This window comes from Cricetulus griseus (assembly GCF_003668045.3).
Source record: "Cricetulus griseus strain 17A/GY chromosome 1 unlocalized genomic scaffold, alternate assembly CriGri-PICRH-1.0 chr1_1, whole genome shotgun sequence".
In the NCBI taxonomy this organism is placed as follows: Eukaryota; Metazoa; Chordata; class Mammalia; order Rodentia; family Cricetidae; genus Cricetulus; species Cricetulus griseus.
Window position 1 is genome coordinate 15,315,272 of NW_023276807.1, and position 17,218 is coordinate 15,332,489.

Here is a 17,218-nt window from a genome sequence, read left to right on the forward strand (position 1 = left end):
CTACATTGCATTCAAATTGGTTCTTGGCCAAGTAGTCTCATGGAAATCCCCAAACCACCTAGACTGATCCAAAGACAATAGTTTGCTTTTTGCAAACTGACATTGTGAGGAGAACACCCACACAAATCATTGAACATGGGGAAGTTGAGCTGGTGCCTAAAAGGAAACCTCACCCCTACATTCTAATCTTCTGTGCAGGTTACTAGAAACCAATGTAGACATCAACTCATCCACAAAAATCTTTGATCTCCAGTCTGTCCTGCCTACAAAATACACTAGGATCGTGGTGGCACAGAACTTGTGGGCGTAGCCAAGAAATGCTTGACTTAACCTAAGGCCCACTTCCTGACTTTGTTTGAGTAACAAAGAACTAGAAACTAGATAGACCAGAGACCTACTGTAAAACCAAACACTACTGGTAAAAAAAAAAAAAAAAAATCAGTAAAATAATTCCTAATGATATTCTGCTATACTCATACATCAGTGCCTTATCCAGTCATTATTCAGAGAGAATTTATATGGCAGCAGAAGGAAACAGATTCAAAGAAAAGAAAAAAAAAAGCAAAGCAGATGAATGCTGAGTTAGTAGATGTTTGATGAGATCAGTTCGTATATATGGGTGTAGGAAAAGGGGGACCTTTTCAACAGAATGGTTCCTAAATAATTACAGTATCAAAAACATAGGTCAGTAGAGTTAAAAAAGCATTTTATGTCCTTTTGGAGATTGAAGCGAAAAATATGTCATGACAGTCTGTGCAAAGCCTAGGTTAGAAAACAAAGGAGGGGGCTTCTGGACCACCACCTGTGGCCCTGTTGGTATCTGGGGGCCTAACTGCCACAGAGGCAATGCAAATCTGAGAGGCCTATGCAGCCACACAGGCTCCTGGCCCAGCCCCACTTGTTCCTGTGGGCCATGCCTGGGTCCTTGGCCCAACAGCAGCTAGAGTCTGTGCTGATGACCATGGTTCATGTTACCACAAGAGTACTCTCCCCCTGATGGCCCCACAGCTTTCAAAATAGTACCGCATGTTTGGGGTTAAGCATTAAATAAAAATGAACCTATGAGGATATTTCAGGTTTAACCTGTAGCTGGATATAACTTTCAGGGTTACAATGAATCATGCAATAATGTGCACATATTACTTGTGACAAGCAGAATCTTTTAGAACACACCCATGGAACTAACTCAAAGCAACACACTTTTTATTCATTTATAATTCTGAGTCCATGGGTACAAACCAAAGATAAAAAACCAATCCTACTTCAAATACATTAATATTGTTAATGTCATATGTTAATAGTAGCACTATAAAAATGAGAATTTAATTTTCTAAACTAATGATAAGCCTCCAAACTCCAGATTGCAGCCTGGCATTCACACTATTGCCCTCTCCTTGTCATCAGCACACACACACACACACACACACACACACACACACACACACACACACACACTAAGGCTTTTTTCATAACATAGCCTAGGGAAAACTTTAATATATTTGTAGGACATGATATTGATAATATTGTCCTACAGTAACTAGCAGACATTGCAAATAAGAACAAAGAGAGAAAACTCACTTTTGTCACTATGTTATATGAGACATTCATCTTCATAAATTTTAGGTAGAGGTTTGAATCCAATAGTGAGTGTTGTTGCTAACAGAAGAATCCTCCTTTATTCTAAAGTGACTTGAAATGTGACGTGTCAGAAAGATTGCTCATCTAGACTTCTACTACAGGGGAAGAATGCCTATGAATTTAAAGGATGAGTATTTTATTTTATGTGGAAGTAATTTATTGTGTAGTTGTGCCTAAATCTCACTAACTTTCTCTGAACTCAGAACCACAGAGATATGATGCCCAGTCCATAGCTTTGCAACACATTCCATTAACCTCCCATGTTTCAGCTATTTTAAATATTAGTTCCATTTCAACAAACAAAATCCTGCAATGCATTCTGGTAAATTAGTATCTAATAAGAAGAGACTAGAGCATGAAACTCCAACACGAATGTTTAATGGGATACAAATATCCAATCTGGAGGCTCTAATAAAAGTCTCCTCTCTCTGGGTGAAGGCCGTTGGCTGTTACACAGAAGCCATCATACATGGCCGCCCTCAAAATGCATTATAGATCAGACTCATAATCTTTCCTTCTACAAATGGCACAAGAATTGATTTCAATTATCATTTAATACTGATTTCCCTCTCCTGTCAAAAAGTTCTCTGTGCACATGAAACTGAAGGTTGTCAGCTTGAGCTCATTGGCAGAACTTTTAAGGACTATTGATTTGTCAGTGAGATTTCTAGTTCTCTCATAGTTACTGGAAGGATACCTTGAAGGCTGAATTCGATGACAGGATGGGCCAGAATGCCGATAGGCTTAGTGAAGACTGATGAAAAGAGAAACTCAAAATTTGTCAGAATGTATTTTGTAAATTAGGTTAACATGATTGATTATACTAAGCCAAAATTTCTCATGTAGCACTGACCTGAATTTTAATTATCTCTTTTCTTCCTGCCCCATTTTGTGCTTTGGTACAAGTCTTTGATGTCTGCACATTAACCTTTGCAGAAAATATGAAGTGGTTTAAAAATAAATTGGACTTATGCCTTTGGAAATAAGAGTTGTTTTGTGCACCTACAGAGACTTGTTTTACTTCTTTCAACTCCAAGAGTATATGAGTTACCACAGAGTATTTATATAAGCACATATGTAAGGCCAACATTTTTTGTAGGATTTTATGTTCTTACAGGTACTTAAAGAACCCAAGGGCCTTTATCTTCACTTTAATTTTCTCACAATCCTTGTAAAAAAAAAAGAGACAGCTTTCCACAACTAATGCCTTCTCAACAGCACTGACATCATTCTGAGTAAACATAGATGCATCTTATAGGCACAGTCAGTGCTCCCCTTTAAGCAATCTCTCCCTCTCCTGACTCCCACATACATTTTTTTCTGTAAATGTTGTGTAGATTTGTCTCTACAGGGACAGACCCAGACATTGTGTGGCTTTAAAAGACACAAGGTTGCATTCCATCAAGAAAAAAGGAACCACAAAATCATGGATATGAAATCAACATGAGAGTGAGTGTTTTGCTTGACAAATCACAACCAACAACAAAGTTTAGAAGCTTAAAACCTAGAAACATTACAAAAATCCACAAAACATATTCTCCGTCTCTCCTTCTCCCTCCCCATTTATGAATGTGTGTGTGTGTGTGTGTGTGTGTGTGAGAGAGAGAGAGAGAGAGAGAGAGAGAGAGAGAGAGAGGGAGGGAGGGAGGGAGGGAGGGAGGGGGAGGGAGGGAGACAGAGAGACAGAGAGACAGAGAGAGAGAGAGAGAGAGAGAGAGAGAGAGAGAGAGAGAGAGAGAGAGAGAGAGAGAGAGAGATTGAAAATTGGGTTAAGGGTCTTTGACTTATACCTTGTTTGAGTCGCAGGCTACCAGCCTGGCTTCCTTAACAGCCTCCAGGGAATTTCTTGTATATGCCTGCATGCCTCCTATCTTGCCATGCAACACAGAGATTGGATGTGCTTGCACTGCGTGTTCAGCTTTATGTCTTTATGTAGGATCTGGGGGTCCAAACTCAGGTTCTCTCACTTGAGCTGGAAGCATATTACCACTGGGCTAACATCCAAGACCCTTCCCCTTTTGTTAAAAGTATAGCCTCTGATCCACTTATAGCATAAATGTGATTTTATAAAAAATTCTATAGAGGGGAGAAAATACAGGAAATTTTTTCTCTATTTTCAATGATAGAAAAATTTGTTATTACTGATGTTTTGTTGTTGATGTTTCATAACTCATTGCTGGCTATATGCAGATTGTTTCAGGGCTGCGGTGAGTGATATGAAGAGTTTCCACAGAAGAGATTCTGACTAATACAGTCCAATCTTGTATTTCTTCTGCTAAGCACATGTTTCTTGGGCCGGCATTGCAGTTCAGTCAGTTAGCAGGCTGACCTCTGCACATGAGCACTGTGTCAGGACACCAGGTGGAGTGCTAGAGCAGTACTGGATTTGTCGGAACAAGAGCAATACCCAACTCCCACAAATAAAATATCCCAGGCAGCCCCAACTGAATGAACTGCAAACAGTGCTTTGCTCAGCATGCTCCTACAAACAGCCACACCAACTGATTTTCCTCACACATGGTGAGTGGAAACCACTTCATTTTCTCAGCCACCCCCACCCCACATACATCTGATGGTTTTCTGGTCCAATATGGTCATCCTTATCTTCCTTTTGCTCTTACTAACTGCATACCATCTTAAGCTCACAGTCCAGGCCACATCTCAGCTAACTGCATGCTACCCTAGCCTCACACAGCCATGTACATCTCAACTAACCACATCCCATCCTAGCCTTGAAGGACCATGTGCATCTCAGTTTACCTCATCCCTCCCTAAGTTCACAGTCCAGGCCACATCTCGTTTTACTGCATCCCTCCCTAGCCTTACAGGACCATGCCTATCTCAGCTTACTGTATCCCTCCCTAACTTCACAAGACCACGTACATCTCAGTTTACTACATCTCTCCCTAATCTCACAGCCCAGGCCACGTCTCAGGATCTTCTTTTCCTGTTGTCTTTCCCATTCTCACAAAATAACTGAAAGATCACATTTTTCTCCAGAAACCCTAGTTTATCTTTTCAGAAACTTATAGGCAGCTTTTTATCTTGTCTCTGCTTCCATTCTCCTATGCCACTCCCACCGCTCCATCTGAGGACTGTTTTTACTAACTTGTTCTCCCAGATTCTCTAATCTGAGATGAAGATACCTTTTTTCTGGCTTTGCCCTGTTCATGCAATTCTCCTCACCCTAGTTCTCAAAGATTTGCCCATAATCTCCATCTTAGAAGCTTTGTAAAACATCCAGATCCATGAAAGGCAATTCCTTTTACTGGAACATGGGCAAGATGATAGTTTGAATGTCATTGGCCCCAATAATCTGATAGGGAGTGGTACTATTGGGAGGTGTGGCCTTGATGAAGTAGGTGTGGGTGTGGTCTTGTTGAAGTAAATGTGACACTGTGGGGGCAGTCTTTGAGGTCTCTTTGCTTAAGCTTCACTCAGTGTCACAGTCTACTTCCCTATTGGCTTCTGATCAAGGTGTAGCCAGCACTATGTATGCCTGCATGCCAAGAACCCCACCATAATGATAATGGACAGAACCGCTGAAACTATAAGCAAGCCACATCAATTAAATGTTTTCCCTTATAGGAGTTGCCATGTTTACAGTGTCTTTTCATGGTATTAGAAACCCTAAGACAGACACTATTAATCAGATATGTAATTTATGCTATTCTGTACTTAATATTAACAAAATATGCATATGTGCTATAGTGCATATATGTATAAGATTTCTAAAAATATAATAAGTAGGTTAATTCTATTGTTGCTACCTAGCAGTTTACATAGAACTGGAAAGATGAATTTAGAAATATTTTCTGCCATTGGGATATATGAAAGCTTGTAAATGGGAAAACATAAGGTAAAATGACTTCTAGCAGATGAGGGAGTAAGATAAGAGCCCCACATAGCAAATCCAGTGTATAGTGGTTATCAGCCCAACGTGGTCTCCCCAGATTGGTACGATTTCCAGACACTCTTCCCAAACTCAGTAGATGGCCGTATTTCTAGCACTTGGTTTCTGGAGGTATCCAGTTCTCTGTAGTTGGAGGTATTCATGAAGGCATGGGAAGATGTGCTAAATATTGACCTGAACATTCAGTCACTGCCCAGATGACGTGCAGGTAATCTGTCTGCACAGGTGTATAGACTCTGTGAGACAACACCAGGCAGGATTCTGTTGTGCTCTTAACTGAGGGAAGAACAGTCTCACAAAGATGGCAGAGTCTCTGGAGACAGAGACCAGCCCACACCCAACCACAAGCGCCTGGTTCATTAATAGCTCATTGGTAGCGTCAGCCTCAGCCTGAGTGACTTGATAGACCATGATTGGAGCCAGCTGTGCCTTCAAAGGTGGCACTTCACTTCTAGCCTCTGGTAGATCTGATGCAATTCCAATTTATTCTATGTGAGTATTTGTTAAAGTCCAATTTTCAATTTTTTCTAATTTCCCTCGGTTATGATGATGGATCTGTAAACTGTGAATGTATTCCACTCAGAAGATGTTAACAAAAATAAGCTTTCAAATATTTAAGGCAAGATAAGAAAGCATATATATATATATCATACCTGTGTGTGTGTGTGTGTGTGTGTGTGTGTGTGTGTGTGTGTGTGTGTGTGTGTGTGTGTGTGATTCAGCTAACGCTAATGTTGATTTTAAACAGAAGTCTCCATCACTGTATATGGTGTTTCACAGGCCAGCTGCAGGAGTGGATGGATTTGATTACTTTCATGCATTCTGTGTGGCCGGAAACTTAATGCTGAAGCTCAGCAGGAGAAGGCCTGTGAAGAGGGAATTGACTCACACTGTGATTTATAATAAAGGGAACCTTTTTTCTGCGAAATGTTATCTGAGAGTTAAGAACTCCTTTGAGATTTTTCACTATCAACTCAGCATGGTGCTATTATTTTGTTATTGAGACTTTTGTTTTTCCTACCTCTTACAGAGGAATCTGAAAGTTCAGCAGAAAGCAGTGGTCCTTACCTATAGTCCAGTTAGGTACTCCAGATACTGCACCAGCAGTTCAGCAGACTCTCCTGAAACTTTGTATGCATCCATTGAATTATTTTTTTAACAGAAAATATTTATAAGATATAGTCAGTAATCAGTTTTCCTATGATATAAGAGATTTACAAAAAGCTGTATGTGTCTAGCCTTTCCTGTTATCCATGCTATGTTGTTGTAGATATACTGGGATGTCTGCCAACCTGATACTTTCCCCCCCTCTAAAATCCAGTGTTTCTCCATAGAAAACACAGGCCATTCTGGGCAGGGGTGGGTACATTTTCTTAATTGATTTTACTACCATCGAAAATGACTCTATTTTGTGTCAATTGACATAAACTCGAAAGCAAAATATTTGTGTGAAGTTTTTTGAGTGCTAAGAACTATATTTATGTCTGAATTTACTAAAAATGATGACAAATTATTACTAAAAATGAATTCTTTTGCACATTATGGAGTATTATCTCTATTAAATGGATAATTAGCATGTAGCTTAAGTATCTGTACAGAGAAGTGGAAACTTTTGACTCAGAGTAGAACCAAAGACAAAACAAATAACTACATAGATTGTATTATTATTTATTAAGTGAAAGTCAATAAAATAGTTGATAAGCTTCAAACGGTGGCATATATTCTCAATAATTGAAGTGGCATCACCTGAGAATGTTCTGTCATTATTTGGAAGTGTTCTTTGCATGGCACCTTGAATAGTGTTAATTGTTATATACATTTTAAATGACTGCCTTAGTGTAGCACTAAGGATACAAAAGAGAAGTTCAAAAGAAAAAAAGAAAAGAAAAAGACAATAAGAAGAGTTGGAGCAAATGTTCCTGGCAGTTTCCTAGCTCTTTGGTCCAAGCATTCCTCTAATGACATACTGTTAGTGGATTCCTGAACTTCCACACAGAACATTCCAACAATGCCAAGTTTATATTTTAATAACATAAGGTCAAATGTTTATTAGCTATTTAAAATCAATAATGCTTGATTAGTTACAAAAAACATGAACATCTGTGAATTATATAAATTAGTAGTAGAAAGATATTAAGAAAAACACAATGCCATTTTATATTATGGTTAGCTTTTATTCAATACTTACAGTATGATAAGCAGTTACTGATGCCTATAAGTGCTTAGGAATATTTACCATCACAGTGCATACTTTACCTATGCAGTAATGCCATGTTTCCTGTGAACAGAGAGCCTTCCCTCAGCTCCATCCCAAACTACACTTTGCCCCTCCTGTCTTGATTCTTCTCATTCGAATGGCTATTCCCCCTATTAGCCCAGTTGTTTTATCCCCAAAATTTCATTTCATCAAAATTTAATGAAAACAAACAAAACAGAAAATGACCCTCACCCACACCTACCTCATCACCAAGTGCAGAAAGATCCCTTTCCCAAGTAATTTGCACAGCTGGCATTTCTGCACGACTTGTTTACATATCTCATGACTTATGGTCTGGTCTCCATGAACTATGAAGAATGAATGGTATAAAAACTAACCTAATCTGACCATGTTATTTTCTCCTCAAAATCTACTACTTGGCACCCTGTCTTTCCCTGAGAATTTATTTACCACTTTTCCTTACACATTCAGCTCCACCTCTTATCTTACTGATCCCCCACCATCACAAAAGATTCAGCTTTATAATGAATACAATTGCTGGTTCTCATACTTGGGATGCTGTTTATAAACTAGCCCTTTAATTTAGGCAGCGCTTTGTTGAGTCAGTCACAGCACTCTAGTTCAGGAGACTTTCCCTAACTTCCAGTCCTATGGTACTCAGCCACCCCCATCTCTGTCCAGAGCTTTACCTTGCTCTCCTTCGCTTCCTGATGCATGGTTGTTTCTTAAGACCTCTAGTAAAATGTCAGCCTTATGAGACTGCTGTTGATCATATCCATTCACACCTCTATTCCCAGGATGTCAGAAAATAACTTAAAATAACTGAGGTCCAGTAAGCCAAGGTATGAAACGGTTACATGGTTTCACTATTTGAATCTTCCTGAAGACCACACCTTTCTGGGTCTTTCCCAATCAGAATGTTGTGTCTATTTCCGTGAGCCCCTTATGCTTCTGCAGTTTCATCTTATCTCATACTCAATGTTTGATTCATCACAAATCACAAATTCAAACATACAAGAGAAACTACAATTCTTAGGGTCCATTTTCTTCTCTTCCAAAGTGCTACATATACCATAGAAGATTTTAATCAATGGCAATGAAATTTTCCCTTTCATTTTAGTGGGTTTTGGTGTGTGTGTGTGTGTGTGTGTGTGTGTGTGTGTGTGAGAGAGAGAGAGAGAGAGAGAGAGAGAGAGAGAGAGAGAGAGAGAGAGATTGCTATATGCATGTATATATGGATTCATCATCCTTGTATGGACATGTAGAGGACAGAAGTTGATTTTTTGTGTCTTCCTTTATCATTCTCCATGTTAATTTTGAGGCTCACTAAATCTGGAGCTTACTCTTCTATGTGTGGCTTGGTCAGTAAGCCCCAGAAGTTTCCAGGCTCTACTTCTCAGATTTTAAGTTAAAGATGTGTACCACATACATACAAGATTTTATGTGGGTACTGGGGAGGCACACTCAGCTTAGAAAGCAATTCTTTACTAACTGAAGAAACTACCCATCTCTCATTTTAAATATTTGAATGATCTGGCTGAACAAATGCATACAAATACACATAAGAGTGACAATACACACAATTGTGGGTCTCCAAACTTTTTTTTTTAAACATGGAAAGTTATCCCATCTTCCACCACCCTTTTAATTCCACCCATGTAGTAAGGACTTATTTTGCAAATAATACGTCTCAGATAAGAGGTGTCAGATTCCTGACTAAACTTTGTATTAGCTTAATTACAAGTTGAGCTATGTTTTCTGACTTTTCATTAATGTCTAAGTTTGTAAACAGCAGTGTCTGGTATATGAAAGATACATCAGATGAACATATTTTGTCAATTCTACTAGGATTTTCATATTTAATCTTCCTTCAGTCCTTAAGACATTTGTCACTGTTTTATGTTAAAACAATAGCATCATGTTTAAAATGTACCAAGCATTAAGCATTAGTATCTTCGTGAGTGGAACCTATCAACCATGATCACTTTATTTTGGGATCAGGTTTTGAGTAGTAATTAGCCAGTGTATAATGATCTATATGATCTTAGTGCCCAGCACATGATAGCAATTATTATTTAAGGGTATAAACTTAATGAGAAATGATTTGCAGAAGGCATTCAAGAGGAGATCATTTGTTGGTATAATGAAATCAATGCTTAGATTACAGGGTGAACATAGAGATATTAAAGACACACAAATTCTTTTTTTGTAATGTATTTTTAAATGTATTTATTTATTCTTATTTTGCATGTGTGAATGTTTGTAAGCATATATGTGTAGGTACCACATGCATACCTGGTACCCTTGGAGGCCAAAGAAAGCATCAGATCCCCATGGAACCAAAATTACAGTGGCTTGTAAACTGTTATATGGGTTCAAGGACATGCTTTCATAGAAGGAAGTGAGAAAGGGTTATTGGACGCTCACCTGAATATCCAGTCACCCATCCAAGCCTATTGTATATGCAATTCTGCCCAAATTGCAAGTGGTTGCAGGGTTTGGGGGACTGGCTGGATTACAGAACCTGGAGAGGACTTGGTGAAGGAGACTCCAGTTATGGAGCTACAGGGAAGTCATCAGCCATGCTGGATGAAAACATTCCAGTGTGGATCTCTTCTTGAATGCCTTCTGAAAATCATTTCTCATTAATGCTCTGGAATCACCCATGCCCCTCCCTGTCAGTAACACCTCATCATGCACTATAAGTAAGCCAAATATACTTATGCGTGCCTCAGGAGGAACTTTGGTGGAATGGAACCTTTGTTTTGTCCCTGGGATCTTTGAAAGGTGGTGGTATGGATACTATTGGGTTCTCTCCAAGGTGAAAAAATCTGGAGACAGATGAAAAACAGGAGGGTACTCCTCCCCTGAGGGTACTGTTTCCCCTAATGCTTATTAGGTTCCAAGTGAATTCTGTGATCATATGATGATTCATATCATGCTTGGAATAATTTATCATTATTTCCAATTTGAAAACTGATCAAACTTTGTAAAGATGGGAATACCACAGCAGAGTTGATTCTTGAAAGACAAGGTATTGATGTCACATGAACTGCAATGATGACACCTATGAAATGAAAGCCTTTTTTTCTAAGTGTTCACATGTAAATCTATAGTTTAACTTCTGTTGTAAATGACATTTATGTGTTGCAACTAACATTACTCTCTACTTTGATGAAATGGAATTTACCTTCTGAGCCAGTAAATTTAGCTCTTCCTCCCTACAGATTTCTTGGGGGTACTTACATATTCTTCATAAGCTTCATGGGCTGGAGGTGGGGGTGCTCTGTATCCTGGTACCGCTGCTGTTCCCCGGGCACGAGGTGTAGGGACACCTCTTGCTATTGGTGGCACTGGAAGAGCTCCACGAGTCACAGTGGTCCCCCTGGGTGTAAGAACACCTCGTCCAGGTGGTGGTGGTGGAGGAACAGCACCCCCACGGCCCCTATGAGAAATAAGTGACATGCAGATGAAGGAAAAGAAAGACAAGAAATTAAAGGCTCAGCTCACTTTTTCCACCCAAGCAGGTCTCTTTCTGATAGATATTATATAATACGTAAAGTGCTTTGAGTCACACTAAAATACACCTCCTTAAATATTATGACTTAGCTCTCATGAAAACCATGCAATATATTTTGATATTTTCTATTATATAATTTAATAAGGGAAAATGGAAAAGAAAACCTCTATTGACTGAATTCCAAACTTCAAAAGGACCAACCAGAATATTGTCTGAGATTGGCTACATGTGGGACCGAGTGTGTGTGTGTGTGTGTGTGTGTGTGTGTGTGTGTAGACTATCTCCTTGCTGGAGGTTGTTGACAGTGATCTCTGGTGTGGTCATATTTAAAAAAAAATCATCTTAATAAAATGTGACATTCTGACCAGTGTGATGCCACTGTGTAGCTGTAGCTGCTTACATTTCATATCACTGATTTATCAGCATGCCGTCACCTCTTGAAACAGTGAATTGCACTGAAATATTTTCACATGGTAACTCCAGGGCTGCTGAATTATTGCTCAGCAATGAGAAAGTTGAATGAAAGTTCTGTACCGCAGACTTAACGACAAAGCGATTTGAACAAAAGCATGAGTTCAAAGAATGCAGCCATTTTTTTCTAAGACATACTGAAACATTTAGAAAGGGTGTTTATCTGAAATCCTTGGGAAAAAACATGGCTATTTCACTGTGCCTGAAAGTCGACCTCTAGATAGCAATGCTATCAGCAGGAATGCTGAGCTTTGAGACAAACTGTATCTTTTGAATGCTCCACAATCATCATGTTGAGCTGTGCCATCACATGGAGGTGCGGGTTACACTGTTTGTTCTGAATAGCCATCCACTGGCTCTTTCGTCCTGGAAGAAAATGCGTGTTGGAAGGGAATTCTTGGCTTGCCCAGCTTATTCACAGACAGTATACAAAACAGCAGCCTAGAGCCGAGGACATAAGGGACCAAAGCTGCAATGCCAGCTTCAAGTACAATGGCTGGGAAGACAAACTGTTAGCATATGACATAAAAGTATCTGTGAAATGCAACTCAGCTTCTCTGAATTTCTCAGTTGTTGTTTTGTGTTTGAAATGTGTGAACACATGGTGTCTAACTCTCAGTGATGCTTTGGGAGGTTGTAGAATCTGTAGGACAGGGAGCCTTACGGGAGGAATCAGTTATCTGTGGACAGGCCTTGAGGTTTATAGCCCAAACCAGTCTGCTCTTTGCTTTCAGCTCTGCTGAGACATGAGGAGTAAAGTTTCCCAGACATGGGTTCCCATCACAATGTGCCATCTTCCATGGTGCCTATCCAAATGATGGACTGTGTCCTCTTCAAACTGTGAGCCAAAATGAACCTACTTTTCCTTCAAGTTTCTTCTTGTTGAGTATTTGCTCATAACATCAAGACAAGTCACTAATACTGCCACCAAGTACCTGTTCCTCACCAGTAACCTACTTCCAGGTCTGACAACTAGTGTAATAATTCCTGTTCAGTTTAGCATTTTAATACTATCAAAACGTCCATGTGCTGATAATAAACAGCATGTTTTGGCTATTATCAATGAATAATTGTAGGTAAACATTTTAATTACCTAGACCTAGAATAATAATTTTTCCTAGTGAGTGGTATCTAGATTTCTGCTTTGCAATTATGTCATGCTCATATTGATTCTGGTCTTTCACTACATTTCTTCTTCAACGGATCTTACACCCAGACTTAGCAAAACCTCATCCAGAGTCTTTCTCATTCTCATTTATATGCTCTGTCATTTCCTGGCAATATTAACACCATTATGTTCTCCTGTTCAACCTAAAACATGCATCATCTATTTTAGGATACTGTCCAGGGCTAAATCCCCAGTGCAGTATTCTTTTAGTTTCTGACTTCTTCAAAGAGCACTTTCCGCATGTAATCTTCACTTTATGCTCATTTCTGAACCAACTGTCATCTCTTCAGTTCTTATTTTCTGCACACTGGGAAAACACTTGGCTGAGCCCACCAAGCCCACTGCCTACCAGTTTCCTCTTACAGTTCCCATGACCCTGGGCCTCCTGAGTTATATTTAAGACTTCTCCAAACTATTATCTGAAAAATGTTTCTTTAGATTTTACTCTTTACTCTGCTCAGTCTCTCTGTATTTCAAGTGCTGTTCATTTTTGCCAGCCCTGGGTCATGGATTTGTCTTCATTGTCTCCCTAGTCATGATCCAGTCTCTTTTGCCACTTTTTTTCCCGAAAAACCCAGCCAACTCCTCTATTTCTTATTATCACAGCAATTTCTGAGATTCTTTCTGAAAAAAGAGGCGTGGTCACATCTCTTTTATAACTCTATTAGTTCTTGGTGTTGCCCACAAAATCACTCAAAATCTGCCTTTAATGATAAAAGTATTTCATTATTTATTCAATTAAAAACAAATTAAAACTTTAGAATAAAGAGTTACCAAAGTTAGAATCCAATCAATTTTGGCAAATATCTGAGCCAAATGAAACATTTCTCCCCTAAGGTTCTTTCAAGCATCTGATTCCCTATCTTAATAATACACAAAATCGATTGCTATTTGCTTTTAAGATTTCATAATAAGATAAGTGAATTATTTTAAGTAGTTAGACTCTCAAAAATAGAGAAGAAAGGTTTGGACTAAATGTGTAGTTAAGATACACCTGCTAAGCTGCTAAAAATGTTAAAAATGACATTTCTGAATCACAAATATGGTAAGGTTTTATTGCTCAGACCCTAGGATTAACCTATTTAAGATGACTCAAAAGGATGCCAATTCAGAATCCATGCTTTTAGTCAGGCTAAAGTGAGCTTCTGGTTTTACTTAAGTGATGGAGATATATCTAATTCATTTGTCTATCAACTTGACAATATTATTTCTTTTTAAGAACTGTATATGACAAGGATAAAATATGTAGTTTTCCACTATGTGGAGACTTTCTGGTTTTAAAAAAGCAAAGGCCTATGTAATCTCTGTGGCCTAATCCTGGGGACTGAGCAGGGAAGTAAAGTCTCTCAGGTTCCCACCTTATTCTTTAAGGATAGATGTTAAGTGTTCACAATCTTGAATTCTGGAGTCACAAGGTATCCACTATTTTAGTTAACATTTTAATACTCTACCCAACTTTTGCTGTTGTTTCATGTTTAAAAACTAGTTCCATGGCTGGCCTGGAACTCACCATGACAATAAGGCTTATATTGAACTCACAGAGACTCACTTTTCTCATTCTCTTGAGTTCTAGGATTAAAGCCATGGGCTACCACAGTTGGCCCACCCAACTTTTGTTCCTCAGTTCCTCAGTTTCAAAAAGTGGTTATCCCAAGTTCAAAAGATATGATGAGTTAGTTTGAGATATCTCTTATGTGCTCTTTGACCATCCATTCTTACTCTTTTGTTATGATATGGATCTTGTTGAGGCTGTTGTTTTATGTACTATTGAAGCATACTGTCTTATTGTGGTGTGCTGATGAGATTGTTTAATTCTGTTTGGAATCATGACACAGTGCAGAACAGCCCTGGCCTGCAGTCACCATTTTCAGGTAATCCACTAAGGACTCAGGTACCTTGAAGGAGCTATGGGAGCTATTCTGATTCCTCTGCCTCTAAGACCTCTGCCACGGCCAGACTCTTCTGAGCCATTTAAGTAAGACAACTCCCGGAGTTGTTCCTGGCGAATTTCATCATTGTAGTCCTAGAAGAAAAAAAAAATACAAGATCAATTACTATCAGACTTCAGGTTCTTAGCCCTGAAACACACACCACAAACAATAAGAAAAAAACTAAGGATACAGCTCAGTGATGGAACATTTGTCTAACATGTGAGAGACCCCAAATTCTGTCACCAGCATTTCAAATGGAAGAAAACAAAAGAAGACAACAGTGTTGTGTGTCTAGAGCTGAGTCTAGCTCCAGGCCTTTCCTCAAAGCACTGATCCCAGTACCTGGTACTGAAGAGTCTGAAGTAGGAAAGGATGTTCCCAGAGAGTTCAGGGAGTGCCTGAGAACGTTGAATTCTAGGTCAATCTCTGCCAATGTGTAACAAAACAAACAAAACAGCTTTGTCTGTTGCCTTGATCATTATGTATGTACCAAACCCCTGAAATGAGTTTAAAGAAGGTGCAAATCTCTTCATATCTCTTGTTCTATAGAGAAAATGAGGATACTTCTTTCAGCAAGAAGTACTCTTCATGACACAGGATTTAATTCTCTTAACTATCATTTTAGGCTTTCTCTGAAGAGGGGACGTGGCAACATAGGATCAGTACATGGAATGTATCTCAACTACAGCTGTCAAGATCAATATCATGGAAAATAGACTGCATTTGGGTGAATATGTGTAGATTAATGAGTACATGGTATTCAAACAGTTTCCAAGTCACAATCCAAAATGGAACAGTCCCAAGACTCAGGGCAGGTGAGACTGACTTTGATTCACTAGAATAATGTGCAGCATCAAACTCTGCTTTAGACACAGAAAGCTGTGGACTCTACCAAAGAACCCTGACTGCAACGTTTTCAAACCGAGGAACTTCCTTATGTGTCTTATACATGAAAAGTGGGAGTCACTACATGAATCAAATGCCACCTTCACAACCAGAGAGTCAGTGAGAGTCAGGATGTGTTATCAGTTGGCCATTTACAAAGAATTAAAAAGTAGGTCTGAGTCATTATAGGCAGATTTAACCTTTAATAAAAAGTGCTAGTTTAAATTATTTCCTCTTCTAATACATATACACTCATGTACAGACATGTAAACTCTCATTCACAGACAGAGATATACACAGAGACAAAGACAGACAGAGACAGACACACATATACACGCCCTTGTAGAACAGTATAAAATGCAGAAGTTGGTTATTTGTGCCCAATTGCCAATATGATCTTTTTCCTTAGGACATATTTATGTGATATCTACCAATGCTGTTATCTAACACTGGGGGCTAGTCTATGTCTTAAAACTTAAATCTTTTGCAAAGGTTGAGCCAACAGTCATGACATAGGAGGCCAATCCTTGAAATTAAAGTTCAGTGTATCAGTAAATGATGCCCATTTAGCTCAGTATAAAATGAATGTATGAAGGTTTGGGGGTTCTTAATGCACAGCTTTCTGTCATACTCAAGAAACTGTCTTGATTACAACAAAAAGGCTGCTCATGCCAACGTAGTTATTTTCTTATTTTCAACATATTGTTGTCATGTTTATCCTCTTCAGCACCTGATTATAGTGAGGGTGGGTTTATACCAGCTGATAGAATAGCTATACAGTGAAAACTGTAGTTTCTAAGAAATTATACATTATTCAATTTCTAATTCCCAATTCTCATATTCATACTACAACTAAACTAGAGGAAAAAACGAAACATGTCTACTGTTTTACTAGGATCAGGAATGCAGAAAATTGTCACGGCTGATGGAATCAATCAGCCAACCATCAAAATGGAACATGGATCCCATCATTTTCACATGTAATATTACTGAATATAATGTTGTATCTGAAGCTTCTTCTCTTAGGTAAATCCATATTTATCCTGAGTTCCTATGGATTAAAAAAGAATAGACTGGCATTGTTTTGTAGCAAACAGATATGACAGAATCATCCCCAGTTTGTTCAGGACTTTCTGGATCCATGCCTTTGAAAGTTCTAGAAACCTTGACCTGGCATTGGCTGCATGAACCTTTCAGCTAAGTACAAAATGTAAGCAAAGTAATTAGAAAGTGCTTGTGTAGTGGAAGTTGAGTTTTTTGGACTTGGAAACTCTTATATCACAAGGTGGGGAAGTCTGGCTCAGCTTTCTGGAAAGTAGGAGAACATGTGGAGAGATTCTAGTCACTCTTCCCTTAATGCTATCCTTTCTAAGATACAAGAGAGGCCATTCAGAGCTCTCCTCTCCTTGTCAAACTGGTAGAGAGGAGAAACATCACCTGAAAATCTCAGAAATCCACTTTTTCCCAGGATAAA

General features: G+C 38.9%; 1 protein-coding gene across 2 annotated transcripts in view; it reads right to left on the bottom strand.

Annotated features, from left to right (window-relative positions):
• Khdrbs2 (KH RNA binding domain containing, signal transduction associated 2) overlaps positions 1 to 17,218 on the bottom strand; it is a 409,392-nt gene that overhangs the window by 151,480 nt on the left and 240,694 nt on the right. For both annotated transcript variants that reach the window (XM_027392834.2, XM_035453236.1), the window contains exons 5-6: positions 14,824 to 14,951; positions 11,016 to 11,214 (exon numbers count right to left, since the gene is read on the bottom strand). In XM_027392834.2, coding sequence (XP_027248635.1) covers positions 11,016 to 11,214; positions 14,824 to 14,951 — 327 coding nt within the window. The remainder of the gene's footprint in view (positions 1 to 11,015; positions 11,215 to 14,823; positions 14,952 to 17,218) is intronic.